This window comes from Ornithorhynchus anatinus, chromosome 2 (assembly GCF_004115215.2).
Source record: "Ornithorhynchus anatinus isolate Pmale09 chromosome 2, mOrnAna1.pri.v4, whole genome shotgun sequence".
NCBI classification, from domain to species: domain Eukaryota; kingdom Metazoa; phylum Chordata; class Mammalia; order Monotremata; family Ornithorhynchidae; genus Ornithorhynchus; species Ornithorhynchus anatinus.
This window is the reverse complement of record NC_041729.1, coordinates 74,863,300-74,878,142: the sequence shown is the minus strand read 5'-3', so window position 1 is coordinate 74,878,142 and position 14,843 is coordinate 74,863,300. Positions and strand designations below refer to the sequence as shown.

General features: G+C 48.7%; 1 protein-coding gene across 3 annotated transcripts in view; it reads right to left on the bottom strand.

The window, feature by feature from the left end:
• TMEM181 (transmembrane protein 181) overlaps window positions 1–14,843 on the bottom strand; it is a 127,987-nt gene that overhangs the window by 80,709 nt on the left and 32,435 nt on the right. The window contains exon 1 of one of the 3 annotated variants that reach the window (XM_029058206.1): window positions 7,654–7,712. The exons of 1 other annotated variant lie outside the window; for it this stretch is intronic. In XM_029058206.1, coding sequence (XP_028914039.1) covers window positions 7,654–7,661 — 8 coding nt within the window. In that variant the 5' untranslated portion in view covers window positions 7,662–7,712. Of the gene's footprint in view, window positions 1–820; window positions 840–7,653; window positions 7,713–14,843 lie in introns of those variants that run through there. One more of the 3 variants, XM_039911138.1, reaches the window with a different exon arrangement.

Genomic DNA, 14,843 nt, shown 5'->3' with positions numbered 1-14,843 from the left:
AGTAAGCACTCAATAAATACGACTGAACGAATGACTGAATGAGGAAGGTGCAGTGACAAGATAAAGACATGTTGGTGGGATCAAGGAGGCAGAGGTGAGACGAAGGACTATAAGAAGGGGGTAATGGCAGCAGGAGAATCATATCAGTGGTATTTATTGAGCGCTTACTGTGTGCAGAGCAATGCACTAAGCGCTTGGGAGAGTACAATACAACAGAGTTGGTAGACTCGTCCCCTGCCCACAGTGAACTTACAGTCTAGAGGGAGAAAGGGAGCCAGAGGGGAGGGAGGAGGAGGAGGAAGAAATGATGGTGGTGAAGTCAGCTTCTGTTAGGAACACTGAAAAGGTAACTGGTAGCATTGGCCTTTAGACTGTAAGCTCACTGTGGGCAGACAGTCAACTGTATTTACTGAGCGCTGTTTGCAGAACACTGTACTAAGCACTTGGGAGAGTACAATACATTATTATTATTAATTGTATTTATTGAGCACTTACTGGGTGGAGAGCATTATATAACAGACATATTCCCTGCCCACAACAAGCTTAGAGTCTGAGGGGTAGGGAACATATCTACCAACCCTATTGTAGTTTTGGTACTTTTGGGAAAGTACTGACTGATTGATCCTAGCCCCCGGCAGCGTCCCCCTCAACTAGAGTGATGTGCCCTTCTCGGTCCCTTTGAGAGTCGGGCGATGAAAGTTGTGGTGAGCAGAGCCATTGTGCAGAGGCCTCAGGTTCAAATGTCGCTGACCTTAGCCCAATTCTCGCTTTAAATGAAAATTTGGGATGTACCCTTTAACACCCGAATACCCTTCCGCACCTCAACGAAGGACATATTGCTCTTTGGATGAATCCAGAGCCTCGTCCTTAAACATGAATCTCGGCATCACAGGTCATAGGCCAGTGGCTAACAGGCGACAATCTAAATCGATGGTTCTCAAACACAGCCAGCTGATAAATCTGCACCTACTGCCAAAAGAAACAAAAACAAAAAAAATCCACACAAATGCTCTTACTCTGCTCTTATTTGCCTGTATACTTTCCATCTAAAAGCCCAGCTTATTAGTTGACTAATTTTCAAAACTCAGCCCCTAAAATGTTAGGGTGGCTCAAATAACAGCCCCGTAAAATATTCTGGGTAAACCTCTCTGGTCAGACCGGTGCCGTGCAGACAATGCTGACACACGATTATCCTTTCTCCCAGGGAAGAATTCTTCTTCGTAAGGCAAACTGAAAAGTCACTACGGGCAGAGGGAAACAAGGCTAGGCGGCCGACGGAGATGGTGCTTCTCTAGTGGGAGCCAGAGGCACCTTTTCATTCCGAGTGTGGCGCGTGGAGGAGGCGAACTTGGGGTGGGGCAGGAAGAAATAGAAGGGAAAGGGAGGAAAGGAGGAAGGAGAGGAAGAAAAGGAGAGTGGAAATAAAAAGATGCCAAAGGAGGAAGGTTCCTCCGCCTTGATCCACCTCCTCCTTCACCCTCTCCTCCGCTGTCGCCACCTTCCCTACGGTCCTCTCTGGGCACTGGGGCTGGAGGTGAGCAGCACCCCTTGTCCTGGATACTAGAATCGTTCCCCATCCCTCAGTCCGCTCCCCGCAGTTTGCCTCGCCCTGCCCAACGGCATTCTCCTCGTGCCCACGCCAGCCCCAGTGCTGCTAAATTCTGTCGCCCACTCGCCCCCCGGCCTGGCACCGACCCCGAGGACCCTGGGCAGGGCTCGCACTGCAAAGACTGCAGCCGTTTGCGGCTCCCGCTCAACCTGGGGAGACCCGGAACTCCGTTGTGTGCCACGAGGGTCCAAGCCCGCCCCCGTGCCATCCTCCACACCTTGGAGCCCCCAGCCCGGGCTCGTGCTGCAAACGCTGCATCCCAGGCTCCCTTGGAGTGGGAACCTAGTGCGGGGAGGCCCAGATGCTGGTTCTTTCTGGGATTCCTTTTCCGCTGAACTGATCTGCATCTCAGCCTCTCCATCTCCCAAATGAGATCAAAAGCAATTGCTCCTCCATCTCGTAAAGTGCATTAAGAAAATAAAAGTTGCTAGGTAAAAGAGTAGTTCTTTCCTGTTGAAAGCCATCATACGCTTGCCAATTTATCAACAGTAAACCAAAGGCAAATCATTCCAACTCAGGAGGGAAATATTACAGCAGAATAAAACAGAGCAGTTCCTAGATTTTAGCCAGTTGGGAAAAGTGGTGCCAACAGACCTCACCCCTGGGAAGCCTCTCCCAAACTTTCCTCTTCTTAAACCCTTTCCTCCTCCTTAAATAAGTTTAAGATTTGTTTCTTAGTATCTCTTCTTGGATGGGCTCTCAACAGCAAGAGAGCTCAAAAGAGATTCGGCATCCTTCAGGTCACTTTTTAAGTTCTCTTAGGAAGCACTTAGACACTCGCTCCCAAAGCGCAGTACAGTGCTCTGCACATAGTAAGCACTTAATAAGCATTACTACTGCTCCTTAAGACTGATCCGTACATTTCCGTCCCTTCTGCCCATCTGCCACTGTGCCCAAATCGATCCTTTTAGTGCTTAGAGAAAGGGACGATAAAGTGAGTCTCCAATTTGTGATGGTTGGGGACACGTGAGGATACATCTCTTTTCAGCTCAATAGTGCATTATCCAGAGTCCCGTTCCGCTGATGATTTTTATATTCAATCAACAGGAGAAGCAGCGTGGCTTAGTGGATAGAGCAAGGGCCTGGGAGTCAGAAGGTCGTGGGTTCAAATCCCAGCTAAGCCACCTGTCTGCTGTGTAACCTGAGGCACGTCACTTCACTTCTCCGGGCCTCATTTACCACATCTGGAAAATGGGGATTGAGACCGTGAGCGCCATGTGAGACCTGGACTGTGCCCAACCCCATTTGCTTGTATCTACCCCAATGCTTAGTACAGTGCCTGGCACACAGTAAGTGCTTAAGAAATATCAGTTATTATTAGGCAAATCAGCTATGTTACACCAGACATCTCCTGCAATCAACCCATCAATTAACGGTATTTATTGAGCCCTCACTGTGTGCAGGGCACTGTATTAAGCACTTGGGAGAGTACAAGACGATGATGTATAACAGCCACATTCCCCACCTGCAGAGAGCTCGCGGTCTAGAAGGAGCTGACCGTCTTGCACTGGTCTGGGCTGCAGTGGTCCACTTGGATCTCAGAATTTAGTGCTGTTATAGGCTGATGCAAGGGTTCAGTCAAGAAATGCAACAGCTCGAAATAAAACAGCTCACAATCCAGGGCCCGAGACCACAACGAATCTGCAGCTCCGGGAAGCTCCATTTATCACCGCCTTCTTCCCTCTTTCGTTCGTGCGGCCTGAGCAAGACAGAGTTGGCCCCTAACCCCTCTGCACACTCCACTACCTCTCCAGAACGCTTTGGGGTCTGACAATCCAGCGGTCCTATTCAGAAAGGAGTTATTTCACTACAATACTACAATACAACCCACCGACGCCAAAGACGCGGGGAGTTCGAGCCCCAAACTCGGCAGTAATTTATTGCTGCTCGTAGAAGCTAATAAAACTCAACACCCTCCTAACCTCAGTGCTACCTGTGTAAGCCAGTTGGCTTTTTTATAGACACGACGTCTTAATCACCGCTTAAAACAGTGACAAGGGTCAGAGGACAAAGGAGAAAAATGGGAAGAGATTAGACGAAGCACATGTTGTGAATTTCTTCTTAACCCAAGTGCACCTTGGGGGTGAACCAATCGAAAGGGTTTGGTGGAAAGGGCATGGGGTGGAAGTCAGAAGACCTGGGTTCTAATCCCGGACTGCCATTAACCCGCCGGGTGACCTTGGGTAAATCGCTTCACTTCTCTGGGCCTCAGTTTCACCCTCTGAAAATGAAAAAATAGTACCTGTTCTCCCTTCCTCTTAGACTGGGAGCCCCACATTGTTCTGGGACCAAATCCTGTCTGCATGTAGTACGTGTTCCCCTGCTGTTAATCACAATGTTTGGCACAGAATAAGCCCTTGAATATAGAGAAGCAGTGTGGTCTAATGGATAGAGCATGGACCCGCGAGTTGGGAGGACCTGGGTTCTAATCCGGGCCCTATCACCTGTCAGCTACGTGGCCTGCGGCGAGCCATTTAGAGTCTCTGGGCCTCAGTTCCCTCATCAGTAAAATGGGGATTACAACTGTGAGCCCAATGTGGGACAGGACTTTGTCCAACCCGATTTGCTTGAATCCACCCCAGTGCTTAGTAGAGTGTCTGGCACATAGGAACCGTGAAACAAATTCCCCAGTTATTATTAATGATATTTTGATGACTCAAAATTGCTTCTCAAGAATTTTTGGCAGGTCCAAAGCCAGCGCTGAAAAAGCACCTTCCACTCATTAAGAACCCTTCCTTAGCCCTAAATGGAGAGGACCAAGAGGTCGCATTACCCTGACCTCACTCTTGTGACATGAGCAAAAAAAAGCGTGGCTCAGTGGAAAGAGAACGGGCTTTGGAGTCAGGGCTCATGAGTTCGAATCCCAGCTCTGCCACTTGTTGGCTGTGTGACTGTGGGCAAGTCACTTAACTTCTCTGTGCCTCAGTTCCCTCATCTGTAAAATGGGGATTAAGACTGTGAGCCCCACGTGGGACAACCTGATTGCCGTGTCTACCCCAGCGCTTAGAACAGTGCTCGGCACATAGTAAGCGCTTAACAAATACCAACACTCCCTTTGCACCGATGGAAGCAATTCCAGCAGAAGCTCGTTATGGGCGGGGAATGTGTCTGCTAACTCTGCTGTCCTCTCCCAAGCGTTTAGCACAGTGCTCTGCCCTTAGTAAGTGCTCGATAAATCCCACAAAATGATAAAGCGCACTCCCACAGCCGGAGGATCCCCACGCCTTATGCTCTGATTACACTTCTCTGACTGAGAAGCAGCATGGGCCTGGGAGTCGGAAGGTCATGGGTTCTAATCCCGGCTCTGCCATTTATCTGCTGTGTGACCTTGGGCAAGTCACTTCACTGGGCTTCAGTTCCCTCATCTGTAAAATGGGGATTGAGACTGTGAGCGCCACAAGGGACAGGGACCGTGTCCAACCCGATTTGCTTGAATCCAACCCAGCGCTTAGTACAGTGCCTGCCACACAGTAAATGCTTAACAAATGCCATTATTATTATTACTTCCCCTCTCCCGGTCTCTGGATATCGGGGTGATAACCAGCACCGTTGTTTCCAGAACCACCCCAGCCCTGACTTTACGTGGGTCTACCAGCACCAATGTGCCATTCAACTCCACTGTACCATCCTCTCCTAAGCGCTTAGTACAGGGGTCTGCAAAGCACCACATAGAGTGAACAGAGCAGGGGCCTGGCACAGAGCATGGACCTGCAAGTTGGAAGGCCCTGGGTTCTAATCCAAATCTATCACAATAATAATGATGGTATTTAAGTGCTTACTATGTGCCAAGCATTCATTCATTCATCCAAGCGTATTTACTGAGCGCTTACTGTGTGCAGACCACTGTCCTAAGCACTTAGAAAGTACAATTAGGCAACAGATAGAGACAATCCCTATCCAATGATGGGCTCCCAGCCTAGAAAGCGCTGTTCTAAAGTGGTGGGGCAGATACAAGGTAATCAAGTTGTCAGCTGTGAGGCTTTCAGCGAGTCACAAGAAGCGGCGTGGCTCAGTAGAAAGAGAGCCCGGGCTTGGGAGTCAGAGATCATGGGTTCAAATCCCAGCTCAGCCGCTTGTCAGCTGTGTGATTTTGAGCAAATCATTTTACTTCTCTGTGCCCTCAGGGGCTTCATCTGTAAAATGGGGATGGAGACTGTGAGCCCCACGTGGGACAACCTGATTCCCTTCTATCTGTAAAAGGAGGATGAAGACTGTGAGTCCTATGTGGGACAAACCGATTACTTCTATCTGTAAAATGGGGGTGAATAATAATAATAATAATGGTATTTGTTAAGCGCTTACTATGTGCAAAGCACTGTTGTAAGTACTAGGGGGATATAAGGTGATCAGGTTGTCCCACCTGGGGCTCACAGCTGTGAGCCTGTGGGCGGGGATTGTCTCTAGCTGTGGCTGAATTGTACATTCCAAGAGCTTAGTACAGTGCTCTGCACATAGTAAGCGCTCAATAAATACTACTGAATGAATAATCCCCCTTTTACAGATGAGGTAACTGAGGCACAGAGAAGTTAAGTGACTTGCCCACAGTCACACAGCTGACAAGTGGCAGAGCTGGGATTCAAACTCATGACCTCTGACTCCAAAGCCCGTGCTCTTTCCACTGAGCCATGCTGCTTCTCCTACTGTCCATGCCAAGCGCTTAGTCCAGTGCTCTGCACATAGTAAGCGCTCAATAAATACGATGGGATGAATTTGGATGGTATTGATGCTTGTCTCCTCGTTTTGTTCTGCTGTCTCCCCTCTTTTAGACTGTGAGCCCGTGGTTGGGCAGGGATGGTCTCTGCTGCCGAATTGTACAATCCAAGCACTTAGTCCAGTGCTCCGCGCATAGTAAGCGCTCAATAAATACGATGGGATAAATGAATTTTGATGGCATTGATGCTGGTCTCCTTGTTTTGTTTTGCTGTCTCCCCCTTTTAGACTGTGAGGCCGTGGTGAGGCGGGGACTGTCTCTATCTGTTGCCGCCTTGTAGATGCCAAGCGCTTAGTCCAGTGCTCCTCACATAGTAAGCGCTCGATAAACACGATGGAATGAATGAGTTATTATTAAAATGGGGGTGAAGACCCTAAGTCCCCCTCCCCCGTCCCAGGGAGCGGGTCCAACCGGGGTTGCCCGGCCCCATCGCGGCGCTCAGTCTATTTAGTTGCCATTGTTTTTACGAGATGTTCTTCCCCTTGACTCTATTTATTGCCATTGTTCTCCCCCGATTAGGCCGTAAGCCCGTCAAACGGCAGGGACTGTCTCTATCTATTGCCGACTTGTTCATTCCAAGCGCTTAGTCCAGTGCTCTGCACATAGTAAGCGCTCAATAAATACTATTGAATGAATGAATGCAGTGAGTGAGCGCTTCACCCCTGCCCCGGTGGTGGCGAGTGGGTGGCTGGAGCCGGAGGGCTGCAGGGGAGAGGGGGGCAGCCCGGGGTCCCGGGGAGGGAAGGGGGAGAGTGGGGGGCTTTGGAGGGTGGGGGGAGAGGGGGAGGGGGGAAAAGGGGGAGGGGGGAAGAGGGGGAGGGGGGAAAAGGGGAAGAGGGGGAGAGGGGAAAAGGGGGAGAGGGGGAGAGGGGGAGAGGGGAAAGGGGAAAGGGGGAGAAGGGGGAGAAGGGGGAGAAGGGGAAAGGGGGAGAAGGGGAAAGGGGGAGAAGGGAGAGGGGAAAGGGGGAGAGGAGAAAAGGGGAAGAGGGGGAAAGGGGAAGAGGGGAAAGGGGGAGAAGGGGAGAGGGGGAAAGGGGAGAGGAGAAAAGGGGAAGAGGGGGAAAGGGGGAGAAGGGGAAAGGGGGAGAAGGGGAGAGGGGGAAAGGGGGAGAGGAGAAAAGGGGAAGAGGGGGAAAGGGGGAGAAGGGGAAAGGGGGAGAAGGGGAGAGGGGGAAAGGGGGAGAGGGGGAAAGGGGAGAGGGGAAAGGGGGAGAGGAGAAAAGGGGGAGAGGGGAAAGGGGAGGGGGGAGAAGGGGAGAAGGGGAGAAGGGGAGAAGGGGAGAAGGGGAGAAGGGGAGAAGGGGAGAAGGGGATCCCCTCCCCAAGGACTCACGGCTCCATGGTCGGTGCAGGCTGCGGGCCCGGGCCAGGGAAGGGGGCGGGACCCGGGGAAAAGGGGAGGAGGGGGCGGCCCTTGTCTCTCCCAAACCCGCCCCACTCCTCCTCCTCCCGGCGGAGGAAGCGCTCAATAAATGCTATTGGATGGATGGATTCATTCATTCAATAGTATTTATTCAGCGCTTATTCTGTGCGGAGCACTGGACTAAGCGCTTGGAATGGACAATTCGGCAACAGAGAGAGACAGTCCCTGCCCCCTGATGGGCTTACAGTCTAATGGGGGAGACAGACAAAAACAATGGCAATAAATAGAATCAAGGAGATAGATATAGATATATAATTATAATGGTATTTGTTGAGCGCTTATTATGTGCAGAGCACTGGCCTAAGCGCTTGGGATGGACAAATCGGTAACAGATAGAGACAGACCCTGCCCACTGATGGGCTTACAGTCTAATCGGAGAATCAAGGGGATATATATAATAATAATGGTATTTGTTGAGCGCTTATTATGTGCAGAGCAGTGGACTAAGCGCTTGGGATGGACAAATCGGTAACAGATAGAGACAGACCCTGCCCTTTGACGGGCTCACAGTCTAATCGGGGGAGACGGACAGACAAGAACAATAGCAATAAATAGAATCGAGGGGATGAACATCTCATTAAAACAATAATAGCAATAAATAGAATCAAGGGGATGTACATCGCATTAAAACAATAATAGCAATAAATAGAATCAAGGGGATGTACGTCTTATTAAAATAATAGCAATAAATAGAATCAAAGGGATGTACCTCTTATTAAAATAATAGCAATAAATAGAATCAAAGGGATGTACGCCTCATTAACATGAATGAAAGAAGCCGGTCCTTGGCACGCTCTTAGCTTTTATTCATTCACTCAATCGTATTGATTGAGCGCTTACTATAACAATAATAATAATAATAATGTTGGTATTTGTTAAGCGCTTACTATGTGCAGAGCACTGTTCTAAACGCTGGGGGAGATCCAGGGTCATCAGGTTGTCCCACGTGTGGCTCGCAGTCTTCATCCCCATTTTAATAATGTCGGTATTAAGCGCTTACTATGTGCAGAGCACTGTTCTAAGCATTGGGGTTGATACAGGGGAATGAGGTTGTCCCACATGAGGCTCACAGTCTTCACCCCCATTTTACAGATGAGGGAACTGAGGCACAGAGAAGTGAAGTGACTTGCCCACGGTCACACAGCTGACAAGCGGCGGAGCCGGGATTAGAACCCATGACCTCTGGCTCCCAAGCCCGAGCTCTTTCCAATAAGCCACGCTGCTTCTCAGTGCGCAGAGCACTGGACTAAGCGCTTGGAAGGGACAATTGGGCCACAGCGAGAGACCCTCCCGGCCCCATGACGGGCTCACAGTCTAGAAGGGGGAGGCAGACGGCAAAGCCAAACAGAACAAAACACAAAGAAGATAAATAAAATCAAGGGGATGGACACCTCATTAACAAAATAAATGGGGTAATAAATAATACATTCATTCATTCAATAGTATTTGTTGAGCGCTTACTCTGTGCAGAGCGCTGGACTAAACGCTTGGAAGGGACAATTGGGCCAGAGAGAGAGACGATCCCTGCCCAGTGACGGGCTCGTAGTCTAATCTTATTGATGAGCCGCACATCTCTGGTTCTATTGATCAGTTTTGATGCTCTGATGCCCGTCCACTTGGTCATTCCTTTAATCATATTTCTTGAGCCCTGACACTGTGCAGAGCGTTCTACTACATGCTTGGAATGGACCATACAATCATTCATTCGTATTTATTGAGCACTATGTGCCGAGCGCTCTACTACGCGCTTGGAATGGACCTTTCATTCATTCAGTTGTATTTACTGAGCGCTGGACTGTGTGCAGGGTGCTGTGCTACACGCTTGGAATGGGTCATCCATTCATTTAGTCGTATTTATTGAGCGCTGACTACATGCTGAGCGCTGAACTACGTGCTTGAAATGGACCTTTCATTCAATCGTATTTATTGAGCGCTTACTATTCATTCATTCATTCAATAGTATTTATTGAGCACTTACTATGTGCAGAGCAGTGTACTAAACGCTTGGAATGGACAATTGGGCAACAGAGGGAGATGATCCCTGCCCAATAATAGGCTTACAGTCTAATCAGGGGAGACAGCAAAGCAAAATAAAACAAGTATTCATTCAATTGTATGTATTGAGTGCTTCCTATGTGCACAGCACTGTACTAAGGGCTTGGAATGAACAATTCGGCAACAGATAGAGACAATCCCTGCCCAACAACAGGCTCACAGTCTAATCGGGGGAGACAGCAAAGCACAATAAAACAAAACAAGTATTCATCCAATCCTATGTACTGAGCGCTCTGTGCAGAGCACTGTAGTAAGCGCTTGGAATGGACAATTGGGCAACAGATAGGGACAATCCCTGCCCAACGATGGGCTCACAGTCTAAACCGGTGGGGCACCCCAGCAGGCCTTTCGTCCTCACCCTTGCCATACCTGGTGGCAATCATCATCATTATTACAATGGTGGTAATAATAATAATTATAATAATATTTGTTAAGCACTTACTACATGCAGAGCACTGTTTTAAGCGCTGGGGGAGATTCAAGGTAATCAGGTTGTCCCACGTGGGGCTCACGGTCTTCATGCCCATTTTACAGATGAAAACAAGCCAAACAAATCATTCAATTCATTCATTCAGGCGTATCTATTGAGCACTTACTATGTGCAGAGCACTGTACTAAGCGCTTGGAATGAACCATTCGGGCAACAGATAGAGACCATCCCTGCCCAATAACGGGCTCACAGTCTAAACGGTGAAGACAGACCGCACAACAAAACAAAACAAGTATTCATTCAAATGTATTTATTGAGCGCTGTGTGCAGAGCACTGTACTAAACGCTTGGAATGGACAATTCGGCAACAGAGAGAGACAATCCCTGCCCAACGACGGGTTAGTTCTGCTGTCTGTCTCCCCCCTTCTAGACTGTGAGCCCACTGTAGGGCGGCGATTGTCTCCATCTGCTGCCGGATTGTACTTCCCCAGCGCTTAGCACAGCGCTTGCACACAGGAAGCGCTCAATACGACTGAATAAAGGAATGGCACTTAGGACGGCCATAGCCCTCTAGTCATCAGCATCATCGTGGTATTTCTGCAGCGCTCACCATTCATTCATTCGTATTTATTGTGCTCTTACTGTGCGCACATCACTGTACTAAGCGTTTGACTCTGTGCCAACCACTCTTCCAAGCGCTGGGGTAATAATAATCACGTTATTTGTGAAGCGCTCTCTATGTGCCAGCCACTCTTCTACCTGCTGGGGTAATAATGATCATAATCATCGGATTTCGTTCACTCAGTCACATGTATTCAGTGCTTACCGTGTGCAGAGCACTGTACTGAGAGCTTGACTATGTGCCAACCACTCTTCGAACCGCGGGGGTAAGAATAATGATCATAATCAGGGTGTTCGTGAAGCGCCCACTATGTGCCAACCACTCTTCTAAGTGCTGGGGTAATAATAGTGATCATAATCATCACATTTCATTCATTCCATCATATTTATTGAGCGCTTACTGTGTGCAGAGCCCTGTACTAAGTGCTAAGAACGTACAATTCGGCAACAGATAGAGACAATCCCCGCCTAACCACGGGCTCACAGTCTAAACCTATAATGTGCTAGTATGCAGAGCACTGTAATAATAATAATAATGGTGGTATTTAAAAAAATAAAATAAATAAATGGTGGTATTTGTTAAGCGCTTACTATATGCAAAGCACTGTTCTAAGTGCTGGGGGATACAAGGTGATCAGGTTGTCCCACGTAGGGCTCACAGTTTTCATCCCCATTTTACAGATGAGGGAACTGAGGCACAGAGAAGTTAAGTGACTTGCCCAAAGTCACACAGCTGGCAAGCGGCGGAGTCAGGATTAGAACCCACGACCTCTGACTCCCAAGCCCGGGCTCTTTCCACTAAGCCACGCATTTAAGCATTTACTATGTACAAAGCACTGTTCTAAGTGCTGGGGGGGGGGGATACAGGTGATCAGGTTGTCCCACGTGGGGCTCCCAGTCTTCATCCCCATTTTCCAGATGAGGGAACTGAGGCCCAGAGAATAAATGAATGTTGGTATTTGTTAAGTGCTAACTATGTGCAGAGCACTGTTCTAAGCACTGGGGGAGATACAGGGTCATCAAGTTGTCCCCCGTGAGGCTCATAGTTAATCGCCATTTTACAGATGAGGGAACTGAGGCACCGAGAAGTGAAGTGACTTGCCCACAGTCACACAGCTGACAAGTGGCGGAGCTGGGATTTGAACCCATGACCACTTAATGGTCCCTTTCATTCAATCGTATGTATTGAGCACTTACTACGTGCAGAGCACTGTGCTATGTGCTTGGAATGGACAATTGGGCAACAGAGACAGACCATCCCTGCCCAATTCATTCATTCATTCATTCAATAGTATTTATTGAGCGCTTACTCTGTGCAGAGCACTGTGCTGAGCACTTGGAATGGACAAATCTGCAACAGATAGAGACCATCCCTGCCCAATTCATTCAATGGTATTTATTGAGCGCTTACTACGTGCAGAGCACTGTGCTAAGCACTTGGAATGGACAAATCTGCAACAGATAGAGACCATCCTTGCCCCATTCATCCGTTCATTAATTCAATAGTATTTATTGCGCGCTTACTCTGTGCAGAGCACTGGACTAAGCGCTTGGAATGGACAATTGGGCAACAGAGAGAGACCATCCCTGCCCAATTCATTCATTCATTCAATAGTATTTATTGAGCGCTTTGTGCAGAGCACTGTGCTGAACACTTGGAATGGACAAATCTGCAACAGATAGAGACCATCCCTGCCCAATTCATTCAGTGGTATTTATTGAGCGCTTACTATGTGCACAGCACTGTGCTAGGGGCTTGGAATGGACAATTGGGCAACAGAGAGAGACCATCCTTGCCCCATTCATTCATTCAACAGTATTTATTGAGCGCTTACTCTGTGCAGAGCACTGTGCTAAGCACTTGGAATGCACAATTGGTCAACAGAGAGAGACCATCCCTGCCCAATTCATTCATTCATTCAATAGTATTTATTGAGCACGTACTAGGTGCAGAGCACTGTACTAAGCGCTTGGAATGGACAAATCTGCAACAAAGTCCCTGCCCCATGACAGGCTCACAGTCTAAGTGTACTTAGCACTGTGGTCTTGCGCTTAATCCAGTGGTCTGCACCTAGTAAGCGCTCCATAAATACTCTTGAATGAATGTAAGGGCTTCCTAAATAGGACTGAACGAAGGAATGGAGTATAAGAGAGTGGGCAGGCGGCGCCATGGCCCTCTTCCTCCGCCCTCGGCCCCTCCTCTGGGCGCCACGTTGACCAAGAAGGACAGGCCGGGCCTCCATTGCCTGGCAGGGCCGGGAGGAGCCAGACTGACGCAATGACGTCATCACGCACGGTCGCACGCTGCGGCCCCCCCACCTCCCCCGGCCCCGCCCCGTAGGGGCGACGCAGTGACGCACGCACGTACGTCGCGACGCCCCGCCCTCTCCCTGGCGCCACGTCGGCCCTGAGGCGGGCGGGCCTACCCAGCAGGCCTTTCGCCCTCCCCCTGGCCACACCTGGTGGCCATCACCACCCCCACCATCATCATATTTGTTCAAAGTTTACAGTGTGTCAAGCCGTGCGCCAAACGCTGGGGGAAAATCAATAAATAAAAATAAAGGGGGGTGGTATTAAGCGCTTACTATGTGCCAAGCCCTCTTCTAAGCGCTGGGGGAAAATCAATAAAAATAAAGGGTGGTATTAAGGGCTTACTATGTGCCAAGCCCTCTAATAAGCGCTGGGGGAAAAATCAATAAATAAAAATAAATAAAAGGTGGTATTAAGGGCTTACTATGTGCCAAGCCCTCTTCTAAGCGCTGGGGGAAAATCAATAAAAATGAATAAAGGGGGGGTGGTATTAAGCGCTTACTATGTGCCAAGACCTCTTCTAAGCGCTGGGGGAAAAATCAATAAATAAAAATGAATAAAGGGTGGTACTAAGGGCTTACTATGTGCCAAGCCCTCTTCTAAGCGCTGGGGGAAAATCAATAAATAAAAAGGAATAAAGGGTGGTATTAAGGGCTTACTATGTGCCAAGCCCTCTTCTAAGCGCTGGGGGAAAAATCAATAAATAAAAATGAATAAAGGGTGGTATTAAGGGCTTACTATGTGCCAAGCCCTCTTCTAAGCGCTGGGGGAAAATCAATAAATAAAAATGAATAGAGGGTGGTATTAAGGGCTTACTATGTGCCACGCCCTCTTCTAAGCGCTGGGGGAAAATCAATAAAAATAAATAAAAGGTGGTATTAAGCGCTTACTCTGTGCCAAGCCCTCTTCTAAGCGCTGGGGGAAAATCAATAAAAATAAAGGGTGGTATTAAGGGCTTACTATGTGCCAAGCCCTCTTCTAAGCGCTGGGGGAAGATCAATAAAAATAAAGGGTGGTATTAAGGGCTTACTATGTGCCAAGCCCTCTTCTAAGCGCTGGGGGAAAATCAATAAATAAAAAGGAATAAAGGGTGGTATTAAGGGCTTACTATGTGCCACGCCCTCTTCTAAGCGCTGGGGGAAAAATCAATAAAAATAAATAAAAGGTGGTATTAAGCGCTTACTCTGTGCCAAGCCCTCTTCTAAGCGCTGGGGGACAATAAAAAATAAATAAAGGGTGGTATTAAGCGTTTACTAATGATAATGTTGGTATTTGTTAAGCGCTATGTGCCGAGCACTGTTCTAAGCCCTGGGGTGGATACAGGGTAATCGGGTTGTCCCACGTGAGGCTCACAGTTAATCCCCATTTTACAGATGAGGTACCTGAGGCCCAGGGAAGTGAAGTGACTTGCCCACAGTCACACAGCTGACAAGTGGAGAAGCAGCGTGGCTCAGTGGAAAGAGCATGGGCTTTGGAGTCAGGGCTCACGAGTTCGAATCCCAGCTCTGCCACTTGTCGGCTGTGTGACTGTGGGCAAGTCACTTAACTTCTCTGTGCCTCAGTTCCCTCATCTGTAAAATGGGGATCAAGACTGTGAGCCCCACGTGGGACAACCTGATTCCCCTATGTCTACCCCAGCGCTTAGAACAGTGCTCGGCACATAGTAAGCGCTTAACAAATACCA